The following is a 23,324-nucleotide window of genomic DNA, read 5'->3' as shown; positions in this document are numbered from 1 at the left end:
GGGTTGAGTTGGGGTGTTCTGTTTCATGGTATGTTAACATGAATTCCATGTCATTAAAATTATATTGATGTTGTAATAGATGATAGCCGGTAATCAATAATAAATTATCATGTGTTGGACATGTGGATATAGACTTAGAGTGTGCGACGAAGATTTGCTCATGAAGGTTTTGTTTGGTGTGAAAATACATAAAAAAGAAGTGGTTTATTATTCATTCTTTAGTTATTTGTGAGAGTTCAAAATTGAAAGCAACATAAGGTGATATAGTTGATATAGCTATGTCTTATAGACGGTGAATTCAAGTTTTGATTTTCTTGTAAAATCTTGTTTAAAGGACCATTTAATCAGAAGCGTTTGTGTTTTTTTTTAGTTAATGGTTTATGATGATTTGACTATTTGTTTATGCTAGATTGTTAATTTTTATCAAAATAATCTACACAAATTTATATTTAGTGTGGATTTGTAAGAGAGCATCATATTATATATTCTTTATATTGATGTTGTATTTTATTAATAACATAACTATTATTTAAAATTTTTCAGGATTCGTATGTTTTAATTAAGCAATAATTTTTGTACTATTTATCTAAAAGTTTTCTTAGGGTGAATAGTTTTTAAACCAATCAAATCAAATGATCAGGCTTCGACTAATTTAACTTATATTTGTTTAATCATTTTTTCTTATTTTTTTCTGTATACGTTGGGTGAATACTTAGTAACGTGATGGACTGGGATGGTAGGAGTGTTATAATATAGTTCTTAGTTGGGAATTAGGGACACATGAGAATTGCTTGTAGATATATTAATTTTCAAAATATTACTTTCTGGTGCATTTGATATTGTTGATATAGAATTTAGAGACTTGACATATAAAGGGATTTGAATACCTCAAGCTGTGCCTTACCTTCAGCAGAAGTCTCCTCCACTTTTGATGGGTCAGTGAGATTCTTTTGTTGATGGTCTTTAATTTACACTTGTCCCGGGGGTTGACGATCGTTCATATATTTTTTCTTCTTTTTTGTTGGTAAATAGTGAAAGAAGAAAAATATAATTGATGTGCGTAAGCAGTTGTTGTACTTTTTGCCTTTAAAGGACATGAGAGTTGCTTGCCTTTAAAGGACATGAGAGTTGCATTCATGTATTCAATCCTTGATGTCGTATGAATTATGTATATTGTGAATGATATTCTATGTAAAAGCAAAGAAACAAATAACCTTCAGTTCACAGACTATCCTTATGAGTCACGTTAACACAAAAAAATATGAGATGAGTTCTCTTCTTATTTTGCCAAAAAATCAAGATAGAAATTACCGGGCCGCCTCAACTGGAAACAAAAGAGGCTCAGAGAAGATCAGCAACATTACTTGGCAACTCCTCAAAGATCACATTGTAAAACTGTCATCATCCGTTGTCATGAAATTAAACGATACTCCCTTTCTCCCAAACCTCCCACTTCTTCCGGTATGGTGAAGTTAATTCTCCAGTTGTGTTGGGAGCTCAAAGTTAATCACCAAAGACACTTGCTGAACATCTATACCATGTGCAAGAAGATCAGTAGTTATAGGAACACGTGAATATCCAGAGCAAAACTCTTGCATGATGATATCTCTCGTGTTCTGATCCATATTTCCACGTGTAGCTGAAACCGTGTGGTCACAAATTCTCATTTTATAAGTTAACCAATCAACCTTACGCATAGTGTTCACAAAGATGACACTCTGCGTGATGGCTAGTGTCTCGTAGATCATTGTCAACATTGACGTAAAACTGTTTGATACCTTCACGAGTCAGTTCGCCAGGCTTAACCAGAATCCTCACGGTTTTGTTCATGAACTTCCTTGTGATCTCAAGGGCTTCAGGTTGCATCATCGCAGAGAAAACACCAACCTGAATCTTGGAAGGAAGAAGCTGGAAGATGTCGTATATCTGATCCTTGAAATCATGAGAGATCATCTCATCAGCTTAATCAAGAACAACCATTTTGATGGCGTCAGCACGGAGTGACTGTCTAACACGACCAAGTGTACCAACAACAACATGGACACCAGACTGGAGGATACGTTGATCCTCACGCACACTTGTTCTGCCAACATAGGCGTGGACTTTGACACCGAGGTAGTCACCAAGAGGTCTCATAACCTTTTCAATCTGCTGAGCGAGTTTTCTGGTGGGAGCCAGAACAAGAGTGTAATCAAGATGTTGTAGAACACCAGAGCAGAAGGTAGCGGTCTTGCCGGTTCCAGATTGAGCTTGCTGGATCACATCAAGACCCTGGCCAGATGTTTTAAGATTATATGATAGATCACAACAGAAAAATACAAATTTTATGACAATATTACAGAACATAATAAGTTAGTTTATAGAATGTGTTGTCAGAAGGATAATGTCTCACATACTGTAGGCATAAATCCCCCTCAAAAGATCAGACCTGAGTTCCATTGCATCAAAGCTATCACAGACTTCAGCATAAGTCGTGTAGAAGGTTTCCTCTCCTTCCCCACCGAGTCTGCAAAGTATCAACAACTCAGTTGTGTAAGACAGTGATTAGGTTATAGACTGATTCAGAAAATTTCAGTTGGTATCAAACCTCAAAAGACAAAAGACGAACCTGGGCTGAGGTTTCAGCTGTTGTTGAACAGCGGCCGGCTTTCAAATCAGCAAGCAAGGTAAAGGAATTCGCCATGGTTGGAGCTGATAATTAGCAGAGAAGATGCTTGTAATTTTCGTAAATATGGCGATGTTCATCGGAGGCTGTTTAATCGGCGATATGACCTAACTTGAGGTTCATCTGCTACAGCCTACAGCACACAGAACATGAGCCTGTGTTACATTAACACGAAAAAGCCCAAATGAAAGAACACAGAAAACACGGAAAAGTTGATATCGCGAAGTGATTAAAATGGTGACACGTGTCAGGATTTGCCCCTTCTTCCATGATGACGTGAAGGAAGGAGGAGAGAGTATACCCTACTTTATTGTATAAGATTCGTTTTTGGAGTAGATAAAACACAATCATTAGTAGCCGTAGGTTTTGAAGAAGTGTATACACATAATATTATGTACGGCTTAGACATCTGAAAGAAAAAAAACATGGTTCTGATTGGGTTGGTGGTCTTAGCGGAGTTCGAGGACTTCGTATTTGAGTTTGGCGTTGAGGAAGACGTGTGAGCAATGCTCGTAGATTGGGTTACTGTCTTCTGATTTTTCGTGCGGGTGGAAGCCTCGCTGCTGGCAGTTTCGGATCACGAATACACCTGATGGGTCCGAGAGATGGAATATCCCGTGAGGTGTTGTTTCGTCTGTCCGAGCCATCACGATTGCTACTGCTTCCGGTAGCATTATCTGTCAGAGGGACAAACCCATATGGTTAGACATCATAAGTGAACATATATATATATATATATATATATATATATTGTAATGGGAAGTTTGTAACCTGATACGAGTAGTGTGTATGAAGATCAACTGATGACATGAAGCAAGTTTCTGTAGGGTGTGTCTGAAAACAATATGTAATTAGCCACCAGAATATTAACAACTAATCTCTAAAGACAATGATAGTGAATGAGAATTGCTGCTTGACGAGGCTAAGAGAACTTACATGAATCCAACCCAAGGGAAATAAAGAGAGTATGTCCTGAACTTCGAATATTTCCTCTTCGTTTAGTGTTTGACAATGTACATTAAAAAAAATAAAGATAGTCGGAATGTGAAAAGGCTGTCACTAATTGTTATTGATGTAAATTGTTAAGAAGGAACATACAGAATCCGAGGTTGACTCCTGCTTTGGGATTATGAGAGTAGTGATATAAAAAACCCTGTTTTTCTACAAGTGATGACAAGATAATCATGAACGCGAGCACAATATAATATATGAATGCAAAGGTGTGTTCCGTCTATACTCACCAGAGAGCCAGCAAGTACTCCACAAGTTTCTAGATTCCTTTTTGTGTTTGATCGAGCTAGCCTTAAAAAATCTTCCATTATCCGCACAGGCTTCAACAGCAGATTTAAAAAAGGGAGACGACGTTAGTAATGTTTAACAAGACAAAAAAAAAGCAGAAAAACAAGAGCGCCAATTGTAGCAAGTATATGAGATTTAATGGGCATGGATTCAGTTCTTTTACATAAAAATATATTCATATCCCAATGTTCCGTTCAATAGTTTCTGGATTAATCAATGAACTGATCCTTGAGCTCATACAGAGTTAGAATAATCATGGATATCGTCTCAATGTTTTCAACTTGAAATGCATGTTCTTTCTCTCACAGACACCAATTGATGGAAATTGCAAAAGAAATTAAATAAGAAATATCTACAATATACCACATGCAAATGTTGATAAGCACTGCTGCCTTCTTTTTCTTCTAATGAAGGAAGTGCAGGTTCTGGTCTAGGATCAGCTACTTTAGATGGGCAGATTTGGGCAAACTCTTGATGCACTTGGGCAAGCACAGGAGGTGGTGTAGAAACCCGTTAAAAAAATGGTCGAGAGAGCAAAAATTAGAATCTGGAGCCGAGCATTTGGGAGTCTAAGTATCAGGAGGAATATTTAGTTTTGATCATATAAAACTTGACATGATTCGAAGAAAAAAGAAGACTGAACGAACATCAACTTGGTGGTCGAACAGCGGGCGGTAAAGATCAATCGGCAAATTTTGAAGAACGAGGTGGTCGAAGAATTGATCGTGAGTGAACTATGAGTCGAATAAGTTGCTCGACCATAGTCAGAAGATGTCTTAGATTGATCAGACAGATGTTTTGGAAGCATAACATTTTTAGAAGCAAGCACGACGGGAAAACCAGAAATTGGACGAAACCCTAATTTTGGTATTCTGTAATATTCTTCGAAGAGGCTGGAGGATCGGGAAATATTTTTAAGGGATATCAGAATTCATCGGAAGTCTATTAAAAATATTTAGAGCATTAGAACGAGAGCGTAAAAATATTCGGGATTGATCGCGGGACGAAAATTCACCAGAAGGGCCAAAATCGTGCAAATCGACCGATAAGCTTGAGGTGGCTCTTTGCATGGGTTCAGAACGTGGTGTCAACTGTCCAGAAAGCTGAGTGTCTATAGAGGCTCGAGGTGTCGCCGTGCATGGAAGAAGTCCATGCAGGCTGACACATAGAAGCACGAGGTGGAGCGGCCAAGCGCGAGATGTCGCGACGCATGCAACTGAAGCATGATGATCGACATGTGTGAGGATGTGTGGCACCTTGCATGAGTTCCAACCTGACATCTGGGAGGAGTGGTGGCGTCCTGCATGTGTCCTAGACATGCAGCCAGCCATGTGGAGCACGAGGTGCCGCCGTGCATGCGTCCGGAGCCATACGGAGCGACACACGGGCGGCCACCAAACTGAATCTGCTTGGCTGGTGTTTTCTATAAATACCCAGCCACCCCCTTCAGTTTCAGACATCCAGAACACACCAAAGCAAGTTCAAAACGTGGCCAGAGAGAGAAAAAAAAAAGTGGTCGATTTAAGAGTATGGTCGATTCTTAAGACCGATACTCCACCAAAAAGGCCAGTTCCGTCCAATCGATGATTCTCTACGATTGTGAGACGGAAGCTCTGTCCAAATCAATCCGTCCAGGCCAGTCAGTTCCTTTGATGATCAAGTGGAGGTACTGTCCGGAGTTAGTTCAGTTCCATGGGTTCAGATCAGTCGAAGTTCTGCTCGATACTCCGCGGGAAGTCCGAAGTACTGTCTAGGAGCTAGAGGAGGTTCTGTCAGAGTCTAGATCAGTCTGTCGAGGCCTGTCAGTGTCTACATGATCAAGCCGAGGTTCTGTCCAAGACAAGGTCAGTCCAGTCCACTCCAGACGTTCATCTTGGGTTTTGGCCAAGTCCTCTTCGATCAACCAGCTGCTTCTCGCCTAGAACACTGTGAGTTGGCTTGTGTGAATTCCACTTGGAATTTAGGATAGTTTTGTGAGTTGGTTTTGTTTGAGTTCCACTTGGAGCTTAGGTTAGATCGAGTTGCATATAGAGTAGAATGCTCACGTTATTGAATGGTAGAGTCCTTAGTGTTATTTTATATATGGAACCGGACTCAGTTTAGCAGGGGATAAGCTGAGATGAATGGAATTAAGACTGAGTTGATAACCTGATTAGGACTAAGACTAGGATGCATCATGTTTTCTATTCTTACGTGTTGATATGGTTGAGTGCAGGTTCCCATTATCTTTAAAGATAGTTTTTCAGCGGGAGGCTGGACTATCTGGGTAACGGTTTGATTGAGTTTTTTAGTATTGATATTGTTGCTTAGTAGTTAGTACTAAGGGTCTTAGGCCATATAGGCCAGACTACTGGTACTATTAGTTAGTCTCTTAGAGTCGAGTGTTCAGTTAGCATCTGGAACTTTATCTTTAAGTTAGGTTCTAGATTGAGTTTGTGTCGTGTGAGTGTTGCCAACAGTATGTGCGTAACCCCTCCATGCTAGGCTTGTTTGGGGTTGATTAGTGTTTCCTCGCCCTCGTATTCAGCGGGTTCAAGTAAACCCCTTATTCGCTGGATCGGTAAAACTCAGAGAGACGGGATCATGGCCTATGGCTGAGTGATTACACGACGGTGTAATGTGGCAGTGACTCGAAGGACTGTGGGCTGTCGCGCGGTGACCCGAAGGACTGTGGTCCGCGGTCGGTTGAAAGTTTCTTCTTCTGGCCTTTGTGGTAGGGAGATAGGATATTGCCGATAGAGAGGAGGAACACGAGCTCACCAGGGCCCAGGTTAGAGTGTTGTGTTAGTGTGTCGTAGAGGGTTATGGAACCTTTGAGTAATGTAGCATCGATATACGGTGTTAGGAGATAGATCGAGTCGTAGTTACTCATAGTATCTTATTATTATGATTGTGTTTGGTTGTTGATTGATTTGTTTGCAGGTTCTGACATTAAGTCCTAAGTCTGGTTTAGGTACCGGATTAGGCTTGGTGTGTATTTGGTTAGTGTAGACCTGATGTTGGCTTGTATGTGTTTGAGGGATTGCTTGTAAAGGGTGGTGGATATTAAAGCTATGCGGTATCATTGGTTGACCGATCATGTTCTTGTTTGATTGCTGGTCGATCGGCTAATGATACTTGTATAGTCTAAGTGTCTAACACTACAAAAGTACAAAACTCAGGCGTATATATGGTTAACTAGGGATTGGTTGTTGACTTGTTTTAATGCATGTTCTCGTTACTTGAAGCTAGATCATGGCAGGAGGCCAAGTCTAACTTTGTAACGGTTTGCTTAGCCTTAGCTTTTATTGTGCTAGGGCTAGATTGATTGTTATTTTGGGTTGTCTGGGTTACAGTCTACGTTGCGAGTAGTGGCCGCCAGCTTACTGAGTAATACTAGATTACTCATCCAACTTCGTTGTCCTTTTTGCAGGTCGCTTTATGTAAGGATGATCGGTAGCTTGGAGCTGGACATTAGGACCGCCGGTGTAGATTTTCATGCTTTTTGTAAACGGCATTGTGAATTGTGTTATGTTGACTCGATTTGGCATTAGGCCGGGCCCAGTCTTGAATTATTCATTGTATGAATATTTCCTAAATCAATAAAAGTATTTGTTTTATATGCGATTCATGAGTACTCTGATATTTGACTAGTCCGGTCTAACACAATGTTAGGTCGTAGTACGGGTTAAAAAGTCTTAGGTCTCGATCTAACGGAAAACGCTAACCCTAGGTACGGGTTGCAAAGCCTTGTGCCTTGACACAGCGGGATGAGTTAGTGGATGAATTGGCTAAGTCGTGAAGTAAATTTTGTGACTTTGACCGGATCGTCCCTAGCCCGTCACGTAGCGCTTCCGGACCATGGTGTTGGGTTGGACGGTCAGTCATGTTCTTGTTTGATTGTTGGCTGGCCGGTTGGCTCAATCATCTCCAATTCTGGATGTTGGACAGTCGATCGGTCATGTTCTTGTTTGATTGTTGGCCGGTTGATCGACCATATGTCTAGGACGGTTCGGGGGTGTTACAGGTGGGGTAGGTTGCTTCATACCCACAAACTGAAAGGGGTCTTCAGTTGCGTCACTGAAAAACTGGGAAGTAACCGCCTCAAAATGTCGCTGCCATCGACCATCATCTTAGGAGAGCACAAAGTTCAACGTTTGAGAATCACTATATAGTGATGTTGAGGAAATGTCAGATCCAGCATCAATCAAACTGTAGATATATGTGGACATGTTCAAAATAGCCATGACTTCTATAACGAAATTCTTAAAAGGTAACACAAGATTAGTATTTACCCTGAATTTTCAGTAGAACCCCAATCGGTATTTACTCGGATACTGAACCTGCCATTCCATACAAAATAAATATTTTTCAGATTCTTTAGAATTAAACTCAAATTAACATTGGATTAGACCAACATGGAAAAATAAAGACTAAGAATATGAGGGGATAACAAAGATCAGCATTTTCTACTTTTATCCGACTTGGTGCTACCCATTGACTTTTAAGACCATTTGGACCTAGAAATGAATGTCTAGACAAGGTTGCTTGGTTTGGAGGCAGAAAATCAGAAGATCTGCAAGCATAATTAAAGTCTCAGTTACCATCTCGGATTGATATGGGTAAACACGTTAGTCTAGACAAGGTTACTCATTTCTTGTTCCGATATTCAAAACTAAAGATAATTTCAACCAAACGCAAAAATAAACATCTTCAAACATGATACCATAAACAGAGAAGCCAATCAACATTAGCAGTCAGTCAAATACATCAAAATGACAAATTTTCTGGTAAGAAACAATGACCCAAACATCTTCAAAATTATTGTGATTGCACAAATAGACAGAGGTCATGCAACAAAACCTGTAACATATATTGTCTTGCATGCCCCTATTTCTCAAGGTTTCCAAAAAGATAATAGCAAATTAGAATACTCACAACTTCTGGAATTGCTGATCAATCGGTGTACGATTTGAAGATGAAGTCAGACTATTGTTATACGTCGAGGATGGTTGAGATGTTGTCTGCATTCAAGGAAAAAGAAAGAAGAAGATAATATTGGTAAGAAACCGCATGGATTTGAAGCTTTAAGAGCATAGATTGGATCAAAAAAATAGAATCTATTTTAAAGTCTTGAACCTTCTTAACATCAGGTCTAGAGCATGGATCTCTGTGGACAGGAGGCATTCAACAGAATCTGAACTATATGATACGACAGGGAAATCACTTCCAACCCGATGCAATTCATCGTCTTCTCGGTTCAGCTCATCCACTTGCCGGTCAAATTCCGGTTTAAGAGACTCGAGCTCATTGATTACATACCTCAACCTCTGTTGTACAAAACAAAAAGTTGGCTCTTGAGAACTTTACTATGCCTGTCGAGACTAAAACAACACTTGAAGGCTAAAAATAAAGATACCTGACCTTCCTACTCCTAAGTCTTGCTTGTGAAAGTGATGCCTGGTAATCTTGATGGAGAGGAACGTTTTCAGAAATCAAACTGTAATTAAAAAAAAGAAAAAAAAAACTTGTAGCTCTTTTATGGAAGAGTTTACAATACAAAAAGTCTAAAAAGAAGACATAGTGATCCATTTCTCCTCACCTTGAATATCTAAGAAGCATGATATACAAATCAACAACATTCTTCTCTTCTCGATATATGCTGGCCTGAGCAATGAACAAATCAATAAATCAATTAGCTGCTTTTCAAAAGAGAATCATACAATTGTAACGCTTCATTACAACATATCTCTCTCTCTACAAGATCATTCTCTCTACAAGATCATTCCTGTTTTTCTTCTAATGACTAGGTTCAGACCATATTAAAATTGAAGTATGTCGATTCGAACTTGTGATCTTTTAGATCCAGTCCTAGAGTTTTAACCACTAGGCCAACTCCTTTGGAACCAAACACTTAGGACGATTAGGCTTACACGGGAGGTAGAAATCAAATCACTGATCCAATAAACTATTAAAATCTAATTGATAAGCTAAATTTTGAGATACCCTAAGAAAACCAAATCCTATAAACGGTTAACACTGAACTGAGATGAGGATTGGAATCATCGGTTGTGATTATCGGGGCATACCTGACGGAGAAGATTATCGGCGATGCGGTAGTAGTTACGAGAGAAATATGGTTATTGACCTCGATCTTACGAGCCACCTTGTTCAGATCAATCTTCATTTTCACCCGTATCTGATTTGATTTCAATCACTTCTCCGGCTTTTTATGGATCAAAGAAAGAAAGCATGAGTTATAGAAAATAATCAAACTGTGTCCTTTTAAAAACAGATGTCGACATGATTACCAACGAAAATAAAAATCCGTCTAGGAAACTTATTGGGCAATTTCGATGTTTGACTGAATTTCTAGGGGTGTAATTTTTTTATTTTTTCTGTTATATTACTCAAATTCAAGGTGATAAAAAAAACGAAATAAAACAACCAACGTAATATAATTTTTTATAGAATGATCGAGCAGTTTCAACCAGAAAATCAGAGATTATATATTTGTCTTCGTGGAACATATGATCTTGAATGTGTGTAATCAATTTTGAAGAGTCTTTACATCTTTCAGCTCAGTTTAGAACTTTGACTATGCATGAATTTTTTTAATCATTGTGATCAGGTCTTTACAATATGTCTATAAATTTTTTTGGCAAGTTGAATGTTGATATTCTCCATCTCCTAAATAAGTGTTTCTAATTCTGAATGCAAAGCTGATTTCAGCATATAAGGTTCCTTGTCTCCAATAGTTGGTTTTGTCCAGATGTTTTTTCAAACTTAACCGCAGCCAGTAATTTGAGAGGTTTGATTCCATGATTCATCAACCAAACAAATGTTCTCCAAGCATATGGCTTGTGAGTCAGTGTTACTTAATGGATGTGATGTGCAGGAACAATCACATTCGTTGAGAACCAAGCTTGACACTCTCCTTCTGCGTGTCTGGTTAGATCTTGGGGATCACTGTCTATCTCCTGAATAGTTTATCATTCCTATCTTTTTAAAGATACCAAATTATCGAAGGGTAAGGGCCATATCCAGCTCAGAGTCCTCAAAACTGTTTTTCTCCAAAAAAAAGATAATTCATATTGGCATAAACACTCAGAAGATGTATGGCATTGATGGAGTTGCTGATATTTCCTATGCATGTAGGGCCGGTGGACACTCAAAGATGTCATGAGTTACTGACTCATCAGGGTCCTCAGATCTAGAGAAATAGTATCACAACGCATATGGCGACGTGTCAGATTCCTCATTACCGCTACATGGCCGGTAATCAGCTGCAAAATAAGATGGCACATCTTTTGAGGAGCTTTTATTTTTCAAGCAAATTCTTGTAGGGCGGTGATACTAGGCTCCGTATAGACTTCATCTATCTCAATTTTTAAGACATGCCTTGCCACTCAATATCCAGACTTAACAATAAATTGACCACTTTTTGTGTACCTCCAACAAAACGTATTTTGGTCAGTGGTTCGACTTATGGCCAAACTACGAACTAGCGGTATATCCTCTTGAACAACAAAATTTTCAAGTATCTCAAAGTCCCTTCCTTCAAATCCCCATTGGTAAGATCACTGACAATCAATCTCGGATGAACTACCGAGATATTAGGCTGTTGTCTAGCTAGTATTGTAGGTATCCAAAATCGTTCCACATTTTAACTTCATATCCATAATTAATCTTCTGCTGAATCCCCAACAACAGTATTTTTCTTGCCGTTGAATACTTGTACATATATAAGAAGGATTATTCGTAGAAATTACTCGCAATGGCGAGCCAAGTCTGAAATATTTACCATGCAGAACCCGAACTAACGAAGAGTTTAGAAACTGTACCTATCGCCATAACTATTTTGCCAAAAAAGCAAGACTGAACTTATGGATCATACGGAATCTAATTCTACCCCCTTCTCTCGATAGACACAGTTTCTCCCATTTTGTCTAATGGATTCCTCTTTTAGGTGGATTCGAACCCCGCCAAAATTGTAAAATGGCACTTGCAAGACTCTCACATATCTCCAAAGGAACTAAGAAACTAGACATAACATATGTCGGAAAAACTAATAAAATGGATGTAATTAGGATTTTTTTCCTCTTGATAACCATCTGCCTATCCAACCACTGACTTTGTTTCGTAATATGTCTTTTAGATATGTAAACAACTTGCATTTAGATCCGCTAATATATTCTGGTATCCCTAAGTAGGAACCCATTCCTCCTTCATTGTGAATCTTAAGTGTATCTTGTATTGTTTGCCTCACATTCACAGGAATTCTCTTACCAAAGAGTAGAGAAGATTTTTCAGAATTGATGCATTGTCCTGAAGTTTTCTCATATTGTCTTACTACTTTCATAACTTTTTTACATTCACGGGCTCCGCCTTACAAAAGAAAAGACTATCATCAACAAATAGAAAGTGAGATACCGAAGGGCTAGCACGTGAAACACGTATCCCCGTTGTATTTCCTTGATTCTTTGCATGACTGAGAAGGCTAATGGGCGAATTCGTGCATAAAATAAATATGAAAGGAGACAAATGATTTCTTTGACGTAATCTTCTTTCAGAAACATTATTCCCTCTTGGTTGGCCATTCATAAGGACTTTGTACTTAACCGATGATATGCACCGTATAATTCAATTCATACATGTGGACGAGAATCCCATTTTTTGCATTACTGCTCTAATAAAGTCTTATTCCATCCGGTCGTACGCTTTTCTCATATCTGTATTTATTGCCATCCTCTTGTTCCTTCCATCTGGATTTGTTCTTAGCGCATGAAACATCTCATGCAATCAATATGTTGTATGTAATATGTCTTCCAACAACAAAGTCTTACTAGGTTTCAGAGTTACGATATGGTAGGACTTTTTTTAATCTCTGACATAAGATCTTTGAAATTATCTTATAGCTGACATTACACAAGGTGATCGACATGAATCGAGTAATCTCATTAGGCTTGTCCTTCTTCGGGATGAGACAAATATTTGTATCATTAGTCGTTGTACCATAGTACCATCAAAAAGGAACTGATTAACAATAAAAGTTAAATCCTCTTTAAATATATCAAGAATTTTTGATAAAAAAAATTGTCGTCCCATCAGGTCTCAAAGTTTCCTCCGAGTGCATTGCAAAAAGCGTTAGCTTTACCATACATTCTGTAACGAGTCCTGTCAGTTCTTCATTTATCGATTCAATGATGGTAGTCGATACATCGGCTAGAGCTTCATCAACTTCCTCCAGATTAGACGATTCGAAGATTTGTCTGTAATAACTGGTAGCCGTTGCTACCAGACCCTCCTTATCATCTACCGTGCTTTCCTAGTCATCTAGTAAGCGTGTAATTTGATTTTTGGCTCTTCATTGCTTTGTTACGGCGTAGAAAAACTTAGTTTTTATCCCTTTTCCATAGCAAAAAAAATATATTCTTCTGTCTCCGGAACATTTCTTCTTCAGTCTTAACAGCCTCAGATAGTTATTTCAACTCCTTTGTTATCTCCTAAGTTATGGTCTCATCATTTGAATACAAAGTCTCAACTTTTTCTTTAACTTCCTTCACATGTTCTCAGAATTTATTCATTAAGCCTTCTCCACTGATTCAAAGCTTTACGGCAACTTGAGATATACTCCATAATATTCGCCTCTGAGGGGGTGTTATTATAAATGACACTTAATAAGTTGGTATAATTTAATTTTTTTATATATTGGTCTAGCACATTAATAAGCGCTTATCTGTGTTTTTTTTTTGGGCTTAGTAGGCGTGTTCAGTTATTTTCTTAGCATGATCCAAAACGATCCATACCATTTTTTTAGGACTTATTCTTGGGTTCACTCCATAGGGTGAACCTCTAGGTTCACCAACCAATAGAATTGTGTTATTTCATATTCGAAATCTTTTAAAAAAGGAAACAAAATATTTTCTCAAGCTATAAGTTATATTATATTTTTAAAATAAAAAGGTAAAAATAAATAAATTAAAAAAAGTAGTAATTAAAAAATATATTTTTAACGTCCTCAGAAAAATACTAAACCCTAAATCCTAATCCCGAATCCCTAAACCCTAAATTCTAAACCCTTGGGTAAACCCTAAACCCTTGGATAAATCTTAAACTCCAAATCAAAAACACTAAACACTCAAGGATTTATGGTTTAGGGTTAGGATTTAGTGTTTTTGATTTAGAGTATGAATTATCCAAGGGTTTAGAGTTTGCCCAAGGGTTTATAGGGTTTATGATTTAGGGTTTAGGGATTAGGATTTAAGGTTTAGTGTTTTGCTGATGACGATAAAAAATATTATTTTTTTAAATTCGTTTTTCTCTAACTACTATTTTTTTTAATTTTTTTAACCTTTTTATTTTAAAAACATAATATATCTTGACAATATTTTGTTTCCTTTTCTAAAAGATATCGAATTTGAAATAATAAAATTCTATTGGTTGGTGAACCTAGGGGATGAACCCAAGAATAACTCTTTTTTTAGGATTAGATCGAATTATTGGATTTGGTCTGTTTGCGCAAACGTAGCTTAGTTTACTTAACTTGTGGGCCGGCTTGTTTTATTGTAATAATGTTAACTAGATTTTGACCCGCGCTTTCAAAGCGCGGATATATTTATTGTTTGATAACTTTTTTTAATTGAAAGAATTTTTTTAATTTTTATATTTTATGTATAATATTTATTAAAATTATTATAATTTTTGTTAACTGTATTGAATTTGTGAAATTAACTATACACTTGTACCATAGCCATTTCACACATTAATTATAAATTTAATTCCTAACTTTCATAACATATTTTTTCTTCTTAGTTTTGTGACTATTGTCCAATAATATATAATAATTATTGCTCAAATTATATACTAAACAATGATATTTCTGTTTTTATAATATCAAATTCTAGTTCCAATTTTTAGTATAAAAATGTATATTAAAATTATCTAATTAAATATCAATTAGGCAATCAATTTTAATGATAATATTATTAAAGCAATATCAATTTAAAAGGCCCATAGTAATCAAACCAAATGTTAAAAATTATTAGATTTTATTAATAGTCGATGCCCAAAGCTTAATTTTAAAACATCTTAGACAAAAAACTCATTCACCTTTGGTGTTGTTTTTTTCTTTTTTTTGCTGTCGAGACCTTTGGTGTCTCTTTCTGGAAAATTGAAAGCTGGAAAATATCAGAACATTCTCTCTTTATTACCACCGATTGTTCTGGTCTTAAACTCATGGATCTGTAAAACTCAACTCCGACCGTTCAGGTACTTGTATAATATCCTATTTTTTCTTCGTAATGTATAGATACTGGGATCATCTGTACTATTTTCGAGCTGGAATCTGAAAGATTTAAAATTTCTCATTTTATAAATCTTTTGCATGTCAGATTAGACTCCTCCGTTTATTCCGATGGTCGATCTAAGGATCGAAGAGCAAGTCAAAGATCTGATAAAAGCATGTAAGGTTTTGAAAGCCCGATTGAACTAATCTGTTTTAGTTAAATCTGTTGCTTACTCTTTCTTTTTTCTTTTTTTTAGGAAACAAAGTGAAACAGAAGCTTCAAAACTCGGTAGATTCACCGAGGATGAGAAGAAAGATGAGTCTGAGATGGTTGTCGATTGTATCATAAGAAGTGTTGGAAGACAACCAAACGGTAAATATAATATCCCCTGTTCTTGAGATTTGTAAATACCAAATATCAAATTGTAACGTTTTTTTTATTTCAGATTTCTTATGAATGTGAGATTGGAATGATCTTGAAGAGTCTGAAGACGATGTGAATCGATCAAAGACTACGAACTTTATCCTTCTATGAAGGAAAACATGACTTCAATATAAAAGATAAGTTATTTTCAGAAAGTTTGTCTTTTTTACATTATATATAATGTATCTGCCATTAGAACCTTGACATGAACAATCTTGTTAGTGTGCCTTGGCTTCAAGTCGCTGATGGCGGTGATTTCTTCAATAGAAGCCATTTTTTTGTTTGAGGTATGAGTTTGTTTAGGAAAAGGCTTCGGTATTTATAATAGGAAGAGCATATTAGGTATTCGAAAACTTGTAGGCTACTCTAAATATTTGCGAGATTTTTATAGTTAATAGTACTAAATGCAGTTACCAATTTGAAACGGTTGAATATTCTGTGAGTAAGTTACATGCAATCTAGATTATAGATTGATTTTTTTTTTGAACCGTTAATGTAGCTTCTGCGTATCTTTTTTTCTAATATTAGTTGTACATTTATTTTAGAAATACCATAATTGTAGCTAATTCATATCTTCCACATTTTAAATCGGAAAATCATATAGGGAATATTATGTTGTTAACATTATTAATACTTGCCGCAATTTAGGAGACTTTTAAAATTGATTACGAAATGTAGAGAATGATTTGAATTTTTTTTAGTTAGAATAGATATGGGATCATGATAGGGAATATTATGTTGTTAGATCGTATCATCTTTTTTGTATATTTATTTTTACATTTATTATAGGTATCAAATAGGGAATATTATGTTGTTACTATTGTGAATACTTGCCTAAATCTCGGAATTATACCCTACTTGTCAAAATCTATGAATACCTTACATCTTATACGCAATATAATTATGTTGTTATTTTTTTAAAAAAATACGGAAATTAGGGGATGAATTGAAAAATAAACATCTTTGATTACCTTATTTTTGGTTAGATTAAACTGTCCATCATTATACATTGCATTATGATAAGCAAATCATAACATAGAGGTAGGTGTCATGAATCATCTAAATAAGCATGTGAACAGGCTCCATACATTTTTGAGAATCTATACGTTATATTGATCTTGGATAGTGTTTTGTTTAGAGTTCTAACCCCGAAAACTTTATATTTCAGGGTATAGAGTTTGATGATGTCGATGGGCTTTTCAGGGTATAGGATTCGATGGGCTAAACGTTATATTCTGATTGGTTTATAAACGCATGGGCTCACTCGATTTGGGCCTAAGTTGCTACGTGGAATCGTTATGGATAGGTGATTAAAACAAAAGATTTCTGATTGGTCTATTAACATGGACGTTTTTTATTAAAGAAAAAAAAAAGAAAATGCAGTGGCATTTGGTTGTAAATATATTGAAAAGATAGGGGCAGAATCCTATTAGGGATTCTGCTTTAATAGTATAGATTAAGTTTGTTTAATTATTGTTATCAAATTGATAAGTTCATGCACGTCCGGATAAAAATATTTATTAAATAAATACTAAAATTATTTATTTATGTTATTTTTTATGTACAATTCTCTTCGATGATCATTTTCAAGTTTTTACCAAAAGAGTTTCCAAGTAAGAAAATGACCAAAATTTTTTTTATTAAAAAGATAAAATATTCTTCTATCCTTACTTTATAGATATTTAAATATTTATTATTATAATAAATAGATAAAAATAATATTTCTTTTTGAATAATACATTTTTGAATTTGAAATTTTTTTATTTTTCAAATTTTCTTTTTAAAATTTTTATTTCGAAATACAAAAATTATTTTTAAAACTATTTAAAAATATATATTTTGAAATTTTTAATATTTATTTTTAAAAATTTTAAACTCCACCTCTTAAACCAAATGATAAAGATGATTATAAAACATATAAAATTATCGGTTATAAAGTTATCTGATAAAAATTATCATAATTCATAGGAGATAAATCAGTGTTAGAGATGATTATCTGTTCTAGAGATTTTTGTCAGAATATTAAAATTGGGGTTTTCATAGATAATATGACATCTCCAAAAAAGCAGGAGTGACAAACAAAATAATATTAACTAGCTTTTGACCCGCGCATCCGCGCGGATATATGTTCATGTTTTTTACATTTAACAATATCATCGACATAATTGTTTATGTTCTAGTTATATATCCATAATTTTTGGCAAAGTTGTGTCCTGCTCGATGTGTTTAGCGATCATTTATGAAAAAGTATGAGATTGTGTTTTCTTTTCTATAGTGCTTTTATTGATTATACTTGGAAAACCAAAATTAAAATTTAAAATTTAAAATTTCAAGTATACTTGTTGGTTTTATAAAATTATAATACTAATATTCAGATTTAAAGTGGAATATGCTTAATAAAAATTTATATTGATATTTTTTAAAAACAAAATACATTATTTAGACATAAACATTTAAAATAGTGCTTGCATATTACGAAATAAGAACATACAAAAATAAGTAGATATTGTTGCTATATACAGCATGACTAATTTAAATTATACAATTGGTTCATTTCGTTATCATTAAAATTTGGGACTTAACAAATTTACGGATCGTCGTGGACTTAAAACATGAATCAAAGCCCATATTTGTTTCTGGAAAAAAAAAAACAGAAGCTCAGTTGCTTTACTTTGTACCTCACTTTTCACATCTGCGAAGAAAGTTTAACCTTATCTTTTTGTCGGTGCCGTCCTTTAGCGTGGTGAGTTCTTTCTAAAAATCGAGAGAAATTGTTCTTAGATTAGAAATTGTTCTTAGATTTAACACACCCTCATGGTCAAAAGATAAATCAATTGATTACTACCGCAGATTTCTGCATAAAGGTTTTCTAACTACAGTCCTCAAAAGGTTTAATTTTTGGTTTTTGATAAATGATGACCATGTTATATACAATTTTTAATTCAAATATGTACAAATAAGATGATAAATATATTTTTTCAGAAATATCTTTTCATTTTGAAAAAATAATTTTCATTTTTATTACATTTTTACAACACTACATTTGATTTTATATTTCTGATTAATAATGATATTTTATTGATATATAATTTATTTGTGATCAAATTTTAAAATTAAGTTATAAATTTATCGTAATATAATTATATTTGTGTCAAACTAAGATAATTCATTTAATTAAGTTGTTTGAATTGATTTAAATTTTATTTTAATTGGTTTAAACTTTAATTGGATAACCCACAAATTAAGTAATGAATTAAATGAATTTCCTTAAAATTTACTTATGAACAATGTATTTTCAAAATAATGCATAAGATTATTTTTTACTACGATTTTGGAATGTTAACATAGTTATAGGAGAATATGCAAAGTTTAAGTCGATTGTCTCCCTTCGATATAAACCGGACCACAAATACGGAGGACTATTAACGCGATGGTTCGAGGCCACTCTCTAGATCAGATCATTCTTTATTTATCATACCATAGCATAGAGGAAACTTAGTTCAATATTTGTACCTTGTACATAACATTATTTCCCGATGGATCAATAAATTTTAAATTTCATCAAAAAAAAAAGTTTAAGTCGATTTTAGGGATTAATTGGTATCTTAACAGATTTTAGAGAATAATCTGGCATAAAAAACTATAGAAAATTGCCAGTAAATATTAATAGAATATATTGGTTTCTTTGTCATATATTAATTCGTGAAAAAATAGACTTGAATTTATTATATATTTACATACTAAAATGTAAACATTGTCTATATATGACTTTTATCTTATGATCTAGAACGTAATTAAGACTATCATACCAAAATGTATTGTCAAAAATGCTAATAGTTGTAACTATATGTAAAAGCATATTATATTTTATATTATTGTATAGTTTATCTCTATTTATAATCTCACGTCAATTAAATATTAAGAAATATAACTTTTGAGTTATTTGTATTGCTCTCGAATGGCCTAAAAATTAATCTCAAAACGATCAGTATATTAATATTATGATTAGGCCAGATCTATACTATACTAAAAGTTAAATAAGCTCAATGCTTAAGGCATCCACGTATACATTTAAATTCAGCAAATCAAAATACATCAAATAGCCACATCATCAACTATCTCCAAAACAGGCTTTTAGTTTCAACGTGACCACTTTGTAATTCATTAGACCATCATCTGGCCCACTTTTTATGCGATTCAATCGTTTAGCCTTTGTCTTCTTCAAACTCATCTGAGAAATTCAATCGTTTCTACAGCTTCATGTTCTCCTCTTCAACACATATTTTTTTTTGGCCAATTCAACGTATATGTTCCTCAAAAAAAATAATCCTAAAGGCATGAATCGATTTCCTTCCAATCACCTCCCCACCTTATATATTCCTCATCTCTCTTGCTTCTCCCCTTCACCAAATTCACGGAAAAAAGTTATTAGAGCAATCAATGACAATCCAAACTGAGTAATCAACAGGAAAGGCCCCCTCCGCTCTGTTCTTTCCGTTTGTTTAGTCCAGGATGTCATAGAGGAGAACACCGAGAGGCAAAGCAAACATGGAAGCAACGCTGCAGTTGCCTCAGTGTAAACAACGATAGCTCCACTGACGATGAATTAGATCTGTTCGGTGGTTCTGCTAATTATTTTAACGCGAAATCCCTGCAACGCCTCTGATCATCTCAAGGTATAAACCTTTTACTCTAGCCTCTCTTCTCTTGAGTAGTATATTAACCGGATTCTAATATCTATCCTATCAGAGCTTGATCCCATGCGTGAGCATCACTGAGAGGAGCGTAAAAAATTGTAAAGATGGACAAACCAGTGAAACGAAAATACTCTTTCTTTGCAAGCTGGTAAACATCTCTCTTCACAAAATCTTTATGACTGATGACATAAAACTTACTAACTAATCTTCAGGTGAATATGAGTACATAAATTTGTTTAAATGACTGTGTAATATATTTCTTAAACCGAGTATAATTGTGTTTTGCCATTATTCCTATCCTTCATCTTTGTTTTTCTCCTTCAAAATTATCATAGATTATCTTTTGATTGGGAAAACAAATCTGTGTTATAGAATTTTACAGGTCTATTGGGTTTTAGGTAAGTAACAAGTTCTTATAGGGACATATCATTCTCTATGTGCAGGATGGCTTTACTTTGGCTTGGAGATACAATACTGCCACTACGTTATCATACGGCTGCGTCACTTCACTTACAGAGTCTCTTTATATGTTGGAGCTAGCAGACTCTTTTCTGGTTTCATGGACAATTCTCTAAATGTAAGTAGTGAAGTTTTGCGTTAATTTTTTGAAGCAGTTTCATTTGTTTATTTAGCTGAGATGAACATTGTTTGTTTTGCAGCAAAACAGTTCATGCCAATGAAATTTCAGGTAAAATATTAAGTATCGTTCTTGATGCAGCTTGGGATCAGCATAAACAAAGTTCAAAGTTTTGATCTTTTGTTTTAGTGATTTACGTTTTCACAGTTTAAACTAATAACAACTTAATCAACAAACCATCAAACTGATAAAACAAGACTTTGTTTTATTCCTTAGGTAATAGATTCTGATAGATTCTGATTTCAGTTGTTCAACCTTCAATGGTGCCTATCTTGAGAAAGCAGTTGCATACAAAGATAATTTCTCAGGTAGTCTCTCTCAGTTGTACCATCACTTAGCCTTCGTGTTGTTGTGCCACTGGGTTATGTGTATCGTGTTTAATAAATCTCAAATGTTTTCTCTTTAGTATGAAACTAGAGTGAGTAGTGAAGGCCAGTTATGAAATCACTATAACCAGTAGATATTAGATAGTTATCATTTTTGCTTTAGTTTACAATTACATACCACTATGAACAAGTTACATCAAACTTTTGCTTTAGTTTTCATGTATGTTTCTATCATAACGACTTTAAATAGCTTAATCTCTCATGCTCGGTTTTTTTGGGTTTTAATGTTATTATGTGGCAGGCTCAATGAAGAAAACAAAGTTGACCTTCTGAGAAATCATGCAAAGAATTAGCAGTGAGGGAGCAACACTTTAATTTGGCCTGCTGTTGAAAGAGCTTCAACGAACTGATTTTTCGAAACTGCGAAGAGCTTATTCCACAGGTCGGTTAAAGATATAAATCATGCATTGCGACAGTTATCCCTCTCGGTCACGTCGACAATTAACTACTTTCTTCCTCCTTCAATTCTTTGCTTGAAAGTTACTTCATCTCCACTGCCCTGTTTTGTCTATATTTAGCTCTGAAAAATCTTCTGCTTCTAACCTACATCGGTGCTCAACTCGGCATTATCGCTATGGATTCACACATTGCAGGTAAGGCCAAAAGGTAGATATAGATCAAATAATCTTCATCATATGTTGACAAGGTATGTGAAAACCAGAGTTTTAAGTAGATCCAACCAGTTATGTTTTAAACCATACATCTCTTTATTTTTGCAAGGATATCTCTGTAGATTCGGATCCGAGCCAATCATACGCTTTTGAAATCTGTGGAGAGATCTTACAAGAAAACTACAAGATCTAGCTTATACCACTTTCAATGCAACATTGTGGTGTACTCTTCATGGTAGAGACCGGTTCTGGTAAGACTGCTACCTATTTTGGCCATGCTAGCTTACATATCTAGATTGTCGCTTATGAGCTAAGATAATGAAACTGAGGGGACCTTACGCTGCGGTTGTAGAACTTACTCGGGAGCTTGCTCATCAGATTGGGGAGGAAACTATCAAGTTTTCCAAGTATCTAGGATTGGGGTGCCTTCTATAGTGGGTGGTCAGTCGATTGAAGAACTGTGTTTTAAGATGATAACACAAGGGTGTGAATATTGTGATTTCCACTCCTGGTTGTTTGATTGATACGGTATGATGTGGTCAGTCCGTGCAACGATCTGATTCTTGATGAGGCAGATCAGATAATAGACATGGGCTTAATCCTCAAGTTGTTGGTGTGTTAGATGTTATGGCTTCAGGAAATTTGAAACCCTATAACAAAGAAGAGCTGGACGAAGTAATTGAGACAATATTACAAACCCAAAAACTAATATTTTTAAAACCGGACCGGATACCGACTCGGTAAGTTACTGGTTAAGTGGTCGGACCGGTTCAACCGGTCGAACCGGATTTTCTATTTAAAAATAAATAAATCTAAATAATCATATATTTATACTATATAGACCTAAAATGTAGTTCTACATATAATATGTCTATGTTCTCTTTTATTAATTAGATAATAAACAATAACCTTAAGTTTAGTTATATATATAAGTGAATACTATATCAACTAAAATTGATTAAAAAAAATGAATAACCGTTTAAATTACATATTTATTTATTTGTTCAACTAAAAGTCTGAAATTTTATGAATATAGAAAAATGAGAATAAAATATGAGAATCAAAAAGAGATTTTTTTAAAAAAAATTCTTAAAAAAGAATCAAGAGAAAACTAATTAAATAGTAAAAATTAAAATTAATTATGAAATATTATATTTTAATAAAAATTGAAAATACGTTAATTATATGTTGATTTCTATTGAACCGGGTTTTGAAGTTGAACCGGGTCATCGGTTTTACCGGTTTTTAGCCAGTTTCACCGGTTTTTTCTCAAATCCGGGTTTTAAAACCGACCGGACTCGGCTTATTTAACGAATATAAAAACTCATTTACTATTAAA

General features: G+C 35.0%; 1 protein-coding gene, 3 long non-coding RNA genes and 1 pseudogene across 8 annotated transcripts; 2 read left to right on the top strand and 3 right to left on the bottom strand.

Moving 5' to 3' along the window:
* Window positions 1–1,155: 1,155 nt before the first annotated feature.
* LOC106412944 lies at window positions 1,156–2,741 on the bottom strand (annotated as a pseudogene).
* Window positions 1,156–3,721, bottom strand: LOC125575362 (AMSH-like ubiquitin thioesterase 3; the record flags this gene model as incomplete). Its single annotated transcript, XM_048771150.1, has 5 exons — window positions 1,156–2,271; window positions 2,397–2,506; window positions 2,609–3,342; window positions 3,437–3,499; window positions 3,602–3,721. Coding segments are annotated over 3 exons (411 nt in total), but the record flags the coding sequence as incomplete, so codon positions are not given.
* A 3,386-nt stretch (window positions 3,722–7,107) lies between these two features.
* Window positions 7,108–13,820, bottom strand: LOC106446654. 2 transcript variants are annotated; one of them, XR_007329991.1, is made up of 8 exons: window positions 10,033–13,819; window positions 9,546–9,610; window positions 9,368–9,443; window positions 9,083–9,273; window positions 8,882–8,967; window positions 8,417–8,519; window positions 8,239–8,286; window positions 7,109–8,155 (listed from the first exon to the last, which is right to left on the bottom strand). It is a non-coding gene; the product is annotated as an uncharacterized LOC106446654 (long non-coding RNA). The 2 variants fall into 2 exon arrangements; XR_007329994.1 differs by lacking the exon at window positions 8,417–8,519 and having other exon boundaries at window positions 7,108–8,155; window positions 10,033–13,820.
* A 1,177-nt stretch (window positions 13,821–14,997) lies between these two features.
* LOC125594550 lies at window positions 14,998–17,154 on the top strand. Its single transcript, XR_007329911.1, has 5 exons — window positions 14,998–15,214; window positions 15,337–15,408; window positions 15,488–15,603; window positions 15,677–15,941; window positions 16,823–17,154. It is a non-coding gene; the product is annotated as an uncharacterized LOC125594550 (long non-coding RNA).
* Window positions 17,155–19,805: 2,651 nt separating this feature from the next.
* On the top strand, window positions 19,806–22,673 carry LOC106446635. 4 transcript variants are annotated; one of them, XR_001288797.3, is made up of 8 exons: window positions 19,806–20,330; window positions 20,404–20,499; window positions 20,795–20,928; window positions 21,011–21,039; window positions 21,235–21,296; window positions 21,616–21,756; window positions 21,893–22,236; window positions 22,338–22,673. It is a non-coding gene; the product is annotated as an uncharacterized LOC106446635 (long non-coding RNA). The 4 variants fall into 4 exon arrangements; XR_001288795.3 differs by having other exon boundaries at window positions 21,205–21,296; window positions 21,616–22,236; XR_001288794.3 differs by having other exon boundaries at window positions 19,810–20,330; window positions 21,616–22,236.
* The last annotated feature ends 651 nt before the right edge of the window (window positions 22,674–23,324 follow it).

Source organism: Brassica napus, chromosome A1, assembly GCF_020379485.1.
Source record: "Brassica napus cultivar Da-Ae chromosome A1, Da-Ae, whole genome shotgun sequence".
Taxonomy (NCBI): domain Eukaryota; kingdom Viridiplantae; phylum Streptophyta; class Magnoliopsida; order Brassicales; family Brassicaceae; genus Brassica; species Brassica napus.
Note: the sequence above shows the minus strand (reverse complement) of the source record. Positions and strands in the feature narration are given on the sequence as shown.